General features: G+C 36.9%; 1 protein-coding gene across 1 annotated transcript in view; it reads right to left on the reverse strand.

The window, feature by feature from the left end:
• The window catches only part of LOC107105028 (urokinase plasminogen activator surface receptor-like), a 2,821-nt gene extending 1,595 nt beyond the window's left edge, over positions 1-1,226 (reverse strand). The window contains exons 1-5 of the mRNA XM_015405145.1: positions 1,174-1,226; positions 696-815; positions 474-617; positions 162-269; positions 6-59 (exon numbers count right to left, since the gene is read on the reverse strand). Coding sequence (XP_015260631.1) covers positions 6-59; positions 162-269; positions 474-617; positions 696-815; positions 1,174-1,219 — 472 coding nt within the window. The 5' untranslated portion in view covers positions 1,220-1,226. The remainder of the gene's footprint in view (positions 1-5; positions 60-161; positions 270-473; positions 618-695; positions 816-1,173) is intronic.
• Between the last annotated feature and the right edge of the window lie 9,141 nt (positions 1,227-10,367).

Consider the following 10,367-nt stretch of genomic DNA (forward strand, 5'->3'; position numbering starts at 1 on the left):
TGAGCACATAAGGTTGGAGGCACAGCCCTTCATCGTAGCACTAACTCCTGCTGCATTTGCTGAAAAAAACAATTTGAATTTGTCATGTGAGTAACATGTTTGGAACTTTTGTTAAAAATGTTATCGAAATAATTATGGTATAAAACATGCTGGCCTCTTACCTGTCAGTTTCATGCAGTGGTTTTCCTCCCCTTGACAATTAACAGTCTGGGTGCAATCCTCTCCCTCGCAGCTGAAGCACTTTTTGCCATTTGGAGTGGATTTATAGTCTAAGATACAAAGATACTTATTCCTTGAAAGGATTAAAACTTAAAAAATTTCTCTTTCACCTTCACTTTAGTTTTATTTTAATTTAATCCATTCCTACTTCTACATTTAAAAATCGTATAAGTCTCAAGTAATACATGTTTGTTTGTTTAACTCTCTTAAGCAAAGTATGAAAATAAAAAAAAAACCACTAGGAATTCAATTACCTGGAAATTTGTTGTTACAGAGCTTTGTAGTGCAGCATGAGGTCATTTGTACGCTTTTGATTTTTCCAAGGTTAATGGAGCCTTCAATACAGTCTTCAGGCATGGCGCAAGCTTTGACTTCCATTTGAGGAATCTCATTTTCTCCTATGACAAAGAACGCATACGTTTAAGTCAGTTACAAACTAGCGGCCATAAACAATGTAAAAGTATACAGTTACACACCGTAATATGCGACAACTCTTGATGCTAGGCACTGGGACTTCTGTGAGGGACATTCTGCTATTTTGTCATTGCATTTCCCATAGGCATCCAGTGAACATTCATAGCATTGCAGGGAATCAGCTGTTTAACACAAAAAAGAATACCCACTTTTATGTCAACAAAGTATGAAGTAAACAATGTTACTTAAATATTTCTAGATACTAATACGACAAAAAAGGCTGTAACAGCATGAGAAGGAATATAATTTACAACACAGAATAAAAAAAAAAAAAACAGAAAATACCTCATATCTATAGAGTTTTTAATATGTAGTAGTTTCTACCTTAAATCAAATCAGTTAACTGTGAGCTTTTTTATAAACCAATATAAAATGAAAAGAAGCCTAAAAAAAATAGTAAACAGAAGATAAGTGTAACCTAATGAATAACCCACACTCTTTGTAAAATAAAAATAATATTCAATTAAATAAAAAACTTACTTTTTGGGAGAAAGAATGCCCCAAGAAACAATATGAAGAGGAACATTTTGCTGCTGCTACACAGGTGAGTTCTACCTTTCTTGGTGAATATATACAGAACTTCTTGTGGGAGGGGCCTTTGACCACCAGTTGTATGCCTCCTACTCAACTGATGCAGCTACTTGAAATTAGGCAGATAATCCTGCTTGCTCTCTGATTTGTAGAATCATAATCCTTTTAATAATACATTTTTAAGGTTCCTAAAAATGTTTTCCTTTTTCATTATTATTATGGTTTCCTATTGTAAAGACCTATTTTGTAGAAAAGGCTAAACCAAATTGGATACTTTTATGAGCATCCAACATTGAGATACTTGTCTTTCATAAGAAATTATAGGCATACGTATTAGATCGTTTAACAGTATCATTATACCAACAGTCAGTTTAGGCTTCCTTGAATAAGAATGGGACCAAAGGTATGTTTGTCAAGGAAGCAAGTGCAAAAAAGTTTTTTAGATGCTCAAAGCAAAGGAAAAAGTTATAAATTCATTTTAATAGTAGTGGTCTGATACATTTTTTCATCATATGATAACCCCAAAAGCAGTTACAGACACTTTGCATTTGTTAGGGTTAGGTATTGTTTCCTATATTTTAGATCCAAGAATTCAATCTGGCACTATTCCTCTTGTGTGGGAAACGGTCCTTGTTGAATTAATAAAAGCAATACTACTGTAATTTTCTCAGATGGTTTTATCACAACATAAATAAATAGGTTTCATTTCTGCTTTATGTGAACACATCTAGGCCTATTCTCTACATTATGTCCAACTATGTTAATTCTAGCTCAAACATATCAGTTTCATTTTATGAGAAATGAAACCTAAGCATTTCCCCTGAACTGACTTAAGTTTTTTAGTTTTAAAAGGAAGTAAGACTAGCACATAATCAATAACAGAACTAAATAAAACTAAAAGCTACTGAGCTTACATATAAATAATGATTAGATAAAAAGACTGTGATTACTATTCATGGTTGTATGTTTCGGCAACAAAAGAGAAACAATCCCTATCTAGCAGATGGTGATAGCATTTGCATTATCATTGGACCATGGCTTAAAACATTCTGAGTTAAACTCATAGACTAATGTCTTAATCATTAAACCATACCAATTAATATAAAATTAGCAGTTAGATCAGCGAAAATTAGAGTTTTTAATATCTTCAAGGACTTGCAATGAAATGGGCATGTTCCATGATGCAGAATGTTTCAACAAATTAAGGGATATAAATTACAAACATTAAGAGAAATGTATCATAACATATTGTTCTTAGCAACCTATAGTTATTAAGGAGTTTGTGATATGGTGTCAAAAAAAAATCATCTGAACCTAAATAAAAAATACAAAAAACACAAGGTAGATAATTGTCAATTTTAGAAGAAACAGGAAAAAGTTGGATACTATGACCATATAAGAAGAAGTGAAGGTCGTGGAGGAGTATGAATACCTGGTGTCCAGCTAAACAACAGACTGGAATATGAAGTCGTCTACAAGAAGGGACAGAAATGACTGCAGCTCTATTGGAAGCTTAGGTTCTTCAGTGTTTGCTAGCCTGGCCAGTCAGACTGAGTAACACATGTAATTCACATGTAATTCATTATTTTGTGAAATGTGATTTTTTTTTTTGCGTTGCCGTTCCTATTTTCAAATATGAGTGACTTGTATGTTATCTCCTGTGTTAACTGCAGTCATACAACGCAAATGTCCCACATGTGCAGTAGAGGACACAATGACATCACAGGCCAACATGCTCTGTATTTACAATAGTAAACATCGATGGCAGTGCCTATGGTAGAGCCTATCTAGTGATTTTTCCCAACCATAAAAACACAATCTTTGCAAGATGGTTAAACGTAAATACTGCGCTCCGCATTATCGTCTGCCATGGATGTTGTTTTTCTTGCCGCTTCTTCATTGCAAGACCCAGAATAGTGACCTTTGTCGGGTATTAATGGCGTTCAGGTCGGACGAATGCGACCTGGCCATTCAGGCACAGTTTTGCATTTGAAAAAATACGATTAGTATCGGATTAAGGACCACATAGCCAAATGGCCTGGGTTGCATTGGAAAAAATCGGACCTGTGTTGTTCAGACAGCCATGAAAAGATCAGATACAGGCAGCATATGGGCCAAAATCAGATTTGGGTCCCTTCAGGCTGCAGTGTGAAAGTAGCCTAGAAGAAAATGAATGCAGTTTAGATGAATGCTGATTCTTCCGGTTCATAGGTCAGTATTGGTGGCACTTCCTATGACTCAGTAGCTCTCAGCCTAAAGGTTGGTTGGCACTATATAAATTAACCGGTTTAGTTGAACTATTTGTTGTTTTAAAGTTATAGAGGACCATCTTTTATTTCTTAGTGGACCATCTAAATAAGTGGTCGTCCCAATTGTCAATCATTCTGGTGATATGTTTATGTGAGGATGTCCTACATGCCCGTTCCGTTAGCTATGTGTTTCTGCGCATGCACACTTTCAGATGAGCTATGGTTTCGGACAGTCATTAAAGCTCACCTTTCTAATCTTTGAAAATGGCAAAGGGTCGTAATAGAAAAAGTGTCTACAAAGTGTATGAGAAGAAAAGAAAGGCCTCAGAAGAGGCAGATATATCCTGGAATGCTTTGCACGGAGAGCTCTCCTCGCAAAGCATTATGGAATTTTCTGTGACAGGTAACAGAATGGTAAGTTGACTGAGCTCACTATAAAGTCCCTGCTCTATATAGTGATTGAGGGATTTAGGGGTTAGGGCAGACGTTCGGACACGGTAACCTTGTATGCGCTATGAGTACAGCAACTTTTAAACAGAGCATGCACCAGGAAAAATGGGCTTATGCATGCCGTCACATGCACATTGTTTTTTTTAAAGTGGAGAGGGCATGGGTTTTTAAAAAATCAAATAAAATCCTCCAAAATACCTTTAAATTAAATTTAAGATGGATTTCACCTCTTTTCCTCATTATAAACTTTAGTACAATATAACTATCCACACTGAACTGTGAAATGATTGTATCATTATGTTGGTAATTGGTTCTATTAATTTGCTGTAATTGTACTTAGTAGTTTGAAATATTTTTGCCTGGACTTGGATTTTTTCACATGAAAAATTCTTGTATTTTTGGAATGTTGCCTTCTCATTGGTTGACATGTCAAAAGTTTTTTTGTTAAAATCAAATAACCAAACCTATTGAAGTTCAACAGGAGTGGGATGTCAAAGGGCAGCCAACACAGAAAAAAACAAATAACCTGTATCTAGAAACAATTTAACCATAAAACTATTTTTATTCTAGTTTTAAATGTACAGTTTCTCTACTAAAGATCGTATGACCTTTAACAAACACCCCATAGCAGGTTTTTCGTGTTGAAGGAAAATTTGCTGGGGAATGCAAACAGCAACTTGGCTGTTTTGACTAATATAACGACTCTGTAAATTTCAAGTCCCTTGAGAAAATAGATCAGCACCAAGAAAGGGTTCCTCCTTTGAAAATGATTTGCAAGTAAAATATGTTTTGCCTGTACCAACTGCAGATCAAAATGCTCTCCAGGTGCAGCAGGAATAGTAGAGTTGTTTGTTATTTAGAATTCAAATAATCAAATTTGCCTAAAGAAAAACTAACTATTTGGACATGTATGGATATGTATAAGGATATGTTGCACAAAGAGAATCTAATGAGAGTCAAAAGGGCTATTCCATTCCCCTCTTTCTAATGCCTTCTCCGTATCCATGAAGGGCACTCATCTGACTGACATGGTGTGTACAACAGTCGAACAGCTGAATTATTTTTTATGTGTATTGGAGCTTTTTTAAAAGAAAGAAATCGTTCATGCTAAATCTATAGAAAATAAGCAAACCAATTTCTATGCGTTATTTGATTTTTTAATGAAAAATAAAGACACTCAAAATGACAACATGAAAGTCTTGCATTTCTCAAAGAAACACAATCCAAAAACCAGTGTACAAAATAGTTTGATACAGGTGAGCACTATAAAACTTCGGTGGGGTTAATGTATGTGAAGTACTCTTAAAACATAGGTTTTCTGGCATAGCTTCTAACCACTCCGTCCACTCTTAATTTATTTCAGCTATACAACCATCAGTTGTTAATCCCATAATTTTTACATATTTTTTATTTGTAAATGTATCATTTATTTTTCAGAGCACTCATTTATGGTAATTTTAAAATTGCTTCTAGGTTGACTTAAAAATATCTTTCTTTTGTGGTACTTATCTTATTCAAAAACTCAATATCTACTTGAAAGAAGGTAACTTCAAAGGGTAGTTTATTTGTGGTCCTCCACTTCAAGTTTCATAGTTAGCAACCTGGTCATGTGTATGTGATTACATATAAGCAAGGTGTTAGAACACAAATTGCAGATATACAGAGCAACAACAACATACTTTTGCTGTTTCCTCTATGCAGTTAGAACTTAAAAAGTATGATAGACATATAGACATAACTATAAGAAATAGCACCGTATAACCTCACAATTTTGGATTTGGAAAAGTAAAAGATTTTGTCTTCAAGATATGCCTGCAGTCTATGTTAAATGTTACTTTCAACGGGATTCATGGATAAAGGTAGCAGAGTATCATCAGCATAACAGGGGAAATTAATCCCATGCTATCTAATAATTCTACTAATTGGGAGCATATATATATATAGTAAAGAGAATTGGTCATAGAACTGATCCCTTCAGTACTCCACAGATAACTCTCGAGCTTGATGAAGATGAATCATTAACATGAACAACCTACATTTTCAGACAAAAAAGATTTATACCAGCCTAGTACAGTTCCTTTTATTCCTTGCAAAGTTTCAAGGCTCTTTAAAATAACATTGTGATAAACTGTAGCAAAGGCGGCGCTGAGACCTAACAGGGTGAATACAGATACAAGTCCATTAATCTAACGCCATGAGATGAAATGAGATGAGATGAAATTAGATTTATTTGAACATGATACAAATATAAAAAAATAAAATAGTGCACAGTAACAAGAAGTGCATAAAAAAGAAGAGAAAAATACAGATATTTGTTTCAATTAACATATGATGCTCAAAATGGGGTAGGAAGAAGTGAAAACTTATTAACTCCTACCCCCTAAACACATAAAAACTTACAGTCCTACTGTTCTAAAAAAAAAAAAAAAAAAATCAAAGTCAAGCGAAAGTCAAAGCGGCAGTTAGCAGTTACTAATATTTACCTAAAACATTTCCCTTTTTATGCTGGTTTGTCTTTTCAAACCCTTACACCAAGTTGTTATCTTTAATACACACATTTTTGCTTTCTCTCACTCATATGTCTATCTCTATTGAATATCAAAATAAGAGGGGAGTGGTGGCCTTGTTGTTAGGGCATTGCACTTGGATCCCGGAGTTTCTGATTTCAAGCCTCACTCCTACAAACTGCCACTCTGGGTCCCTGAGCAAGACCTTTAACCCCACACTCCACCCTGTGTGCCGTACAATGGCAGCCCACTGCTCCCCAAGGGGATGGATTAAATGCTGAGAGTTAATTTTGTTGCTTTGTATTTGTGACAGTGTAATGACAATAAAGATAAATTCTATTCAATAGTGACTTTTGTTTCAGTGCTATGATGAGCACTGAAAAAAATTAAATTAAATTAAAAATAAGGATAAAATGAATCCACAGTTTAAAAGAGTAAGAACAAAACAATCACTCAAATCTTTCAAATCGGACTTATTGAAACATAACCTGGAGTCTGTTTTGCAAGAAGATAATGTCGATATAGCATATGATAATTTTCTGAATATCTTTAAAGTATTAAATGATAAAAACTGTCCATCAATATTGTTCTCTCATTAAAACAAATGTCCAGGAAAAAAAAAAAAAAGAAGAACTAACTATATAGAGATTTCATAAGGCATAGATCTTTGGAGGTAGGGAATGGATATAAGAAATATAAGAATAAATTAACTGGTATTCTATGAACAGCAGTTCATTTATTAATTTATATTTATAAATAAGATTATTACAGTAATTTTTTTGATAGCAAAAAATAAAGGGATTTTTAATGTATTGAATAATGTTATCAAGGAAATTTCTGGAGAAAATGAAATTTCTGCCGTTTTTTGTAAATAATGATAACTAATTTGAGGACATTATTGACAATGTTGATAATTTTAATAAATATTTTTTGAGTGGGCGCCAAACTGTTTTTTTCATCACAATTTTTTCATCACAGCTGCTCAGCTGCACAAAAATTGAAATAGTCTAGAGAGCTGTTCTGAACTAAATTTCTTTTTGTCTACACCTGTGTGTACAAAATGACCAAATAAAATCTGTCTAAACTTGCGGGATAAAAAATTCCCAGATCCTACAACAACTGGAGCTCTGAATGGAACATTTATCAGCAGAAATCCTTATTCAATGTTTCTCATTGCTATGGGAGAAAGGGAAATTATAGATATTGTCAATAAATGTAAAAACTAGAGGTCTACTGACTGGGATGGCATTGATATGACAGTAATTAAGAAGGTAATTGAGGAAATTATTCAGCCTTTGTCTTACATCTGCAATGTATCACTTCAGTTTGCCAAAGATTAATTTTATAAATCTGGGGACAGACACAATTTCACAAATTATAGGCCTGTTGTGGAGAAATTATTTGTGGAAAGATTAGATACATCCATTAATAAACGTAAACTGCTTTCCAAAAGTCCGTATGGATTTAGATCACAAAGATCTAATGCAATGGCCATCACTGAATCGATAGAAGAAGTCACTGACACCTTAGACAATAAGAAATCTGGTTGATGTATTTATTGATCTCAAAAAAAGCTTTTGACATAATAAATCAAACAATACTAATTCAGAAATTGGAGCGTTATGGCATCCGAGGAGTAGTACTAATGTTGGGATCTGGAGATTCTCCACCTTCTCCAGCAGAGTGCGCTGTGGATCCTCCTGGGCTGGAGCCCTCCAGCACAGCTGACGTTCATCAGCTCATCAGGAGACCGGCCTTTATAAGCAGCTGCCAGACCTTCCTTCTATGCCGCAGTGTTAGCCAAGTTTGGTTAGCGAACCTGAGCCTTTGAATTACTAATCTTTGTCTTCCTAGAGAAACCTTATTCTAATCCGCCTCTGTCTTCTCGCTCCTAGGAAACCAATCTCTCGAGAGAAGCTCTGGATGAGCTTAACCTGTAATCTGCCTGCCTGCCCTAGAGAGCCAAACCTGAAGTTCCCACTCTGGAATCCACCTGCTACTCTTAGGGAAAGAGCTAATCACTCCAACCAAGGTCTTTCTCTGGAAGTCAGAAGCTAGACGCTGCTGCTGCTTAAGCACTCTGCTGAACCAACAGTCTCTGGACCCAACCGGTTCCCTCTCTCAGAACTAAGCCTGGACCTCTTCAAGGTATCCACTGAAACATCTGAAAACTCATTTAACTCATCTGCAAACCAAGCTAACCAACTATCCGTCTCTGCAGACGCCTGAGAATCCTGCCCGGACCAGAACCCGAGTCTAGTTCATGTCATTGTGTGAAACCTTTAATAAACTCTGTTAAATCTTTTACCAAGTCTCCAGTGGTGTTCTGCATGTGGGTTTTATCTCTAAACCGATCATGACAGAACACTGCGGCCAAACACAAAGCCCAGCAGATCACCTCCGGAGGAGGCTTGAGGAACAGGAAACCCAAATCCTTGGACAAGCGCACACCCTCCGTGAGGTAAACCGTCAGCTTGAATATCAGAACCAAGTTTTGCAGAATTATGCTGGCTACATGGCAAATGCTAACGCTACGCCTGCAGCCCGTCCGGTTCCGGAACCACTTCCGCCACTCAGGTCACCGTCTGTGACGTCATTTCCTGAATTCCGTCCGAGTCCTCCTGAAAGATTTTCAGGTAATCAAAGGGAGTGTAAAGGATTTTTGTTTCAGTGTCGTTTAGGTTTTTTGAACTCTCACCTGGCAGTTTTCCAAATGATAGAAGATTTCTTTCATTCTCTCTCAGCTTACTGGACGAGCCCTTGAATGGGCGGAGGCAAGGTTATCTTCTGAGTCCAGTTTTTCATGTACTTTTTCTGAATTCATCTCTGAGTTCTCTCAGGTTTTCAACCATGACTCTGATAAAACCATTGATTCCCGAGCCCTGCTAAATTTGAAACAGGGAAAATCAACAGTAGCTGAGTTTTCCATTGACTTCCGGGTTAAAGCTGCAGCCTCAGGTTGGAACGAGTGCGCACTTAAGAGTGCTTACTTTAAGGCCCTGAATGACAACATTAAAGATGAACTTGCCACATTAGACGAACCAGCTAGTTTGGAGGATTTAATCCGTCTGACTATCAGGTTGGATAACAGACTTCGGACTAGAAATCTCTCAAGGCAGAAAGACCGAAATGTTTTTGTTTCAACCCCTGCATTTGATAATGCTTCTGTTTTTTCTGGTTCCCCAGAACCCAGTTCCAAGCCGAGGTCAAAGGATCTGACTTGCCCAGCTCCTGTCAAAATTTCTCATTTTTCTTCCTCTGAAGGAGCGGAGGGCGAACCCATGCAAATTGGACACACCAGGCTATCTCCTGGAGAAAGGCAGCGAAGATTCAAAGCAAAACTATGCCTGTACTGTGGTGAGACTGGACATTTTATTGCTTCTTGCCCGGCTAAATTAAAAGCCTGGGCCCGTCAGAGGATGTGAGGAGTCTGACAGGCCACCTAAGATCTGAAAAAATTTCTCATTTGTTGTTACCAGCTACTCTGTTTTTTGCTAACCAGAATCTCACCCTGTCAGCATTCATCGATTCTGGTTGTGAAAGAAACCTGATAGATTCTGAACTGGTCCAGCAGTTAAGAATTGAGACTGTTCCATTAATTAAACCCTTCCGAGTTTCTGCCATCGATGGAAAGAAGCTACATCAAGTTACATCAAGACACAACCTTTGGAACTGTTGATCTCTGGAAACCATCGGGAGATGCTAACATTTTTTGTTTTTCCCTCAGCTTGTTCCCCCCTGGTGCTAGGATTCGAATGGTTGGAACGTCATAACCCCCACATCAACTGGGCTGAACGCCACATTGAATCCTGGTCAACTTCCTGTCACGAATCCTGTCTTCGTTCTGCGGCTCCAACTATTCAATCCCCAAGAGGTAGGGGGGAGATGGACTCTCCTGACCTTACTTATGTTCCCCCTGAGTATCATGATCTGGCCC

Source organism: Cyprinodon variegatus, unplaced genomic scaffold (assembly GCF_000732505.1).
Source record: "Cyprinodon variegatus isolate N-32 unplaced genomic scaffold, C_variegatus-1.0 Scaffold2014, whole genome shotgun sequence".
NCBI classification, from domain to species: Eukaryota; Metazoa; Chordata; class Actinopteri; order Cyprinodontiformes; family Cyprinodontidae; genus Cyprinodon; species Cyprinodon variegatus.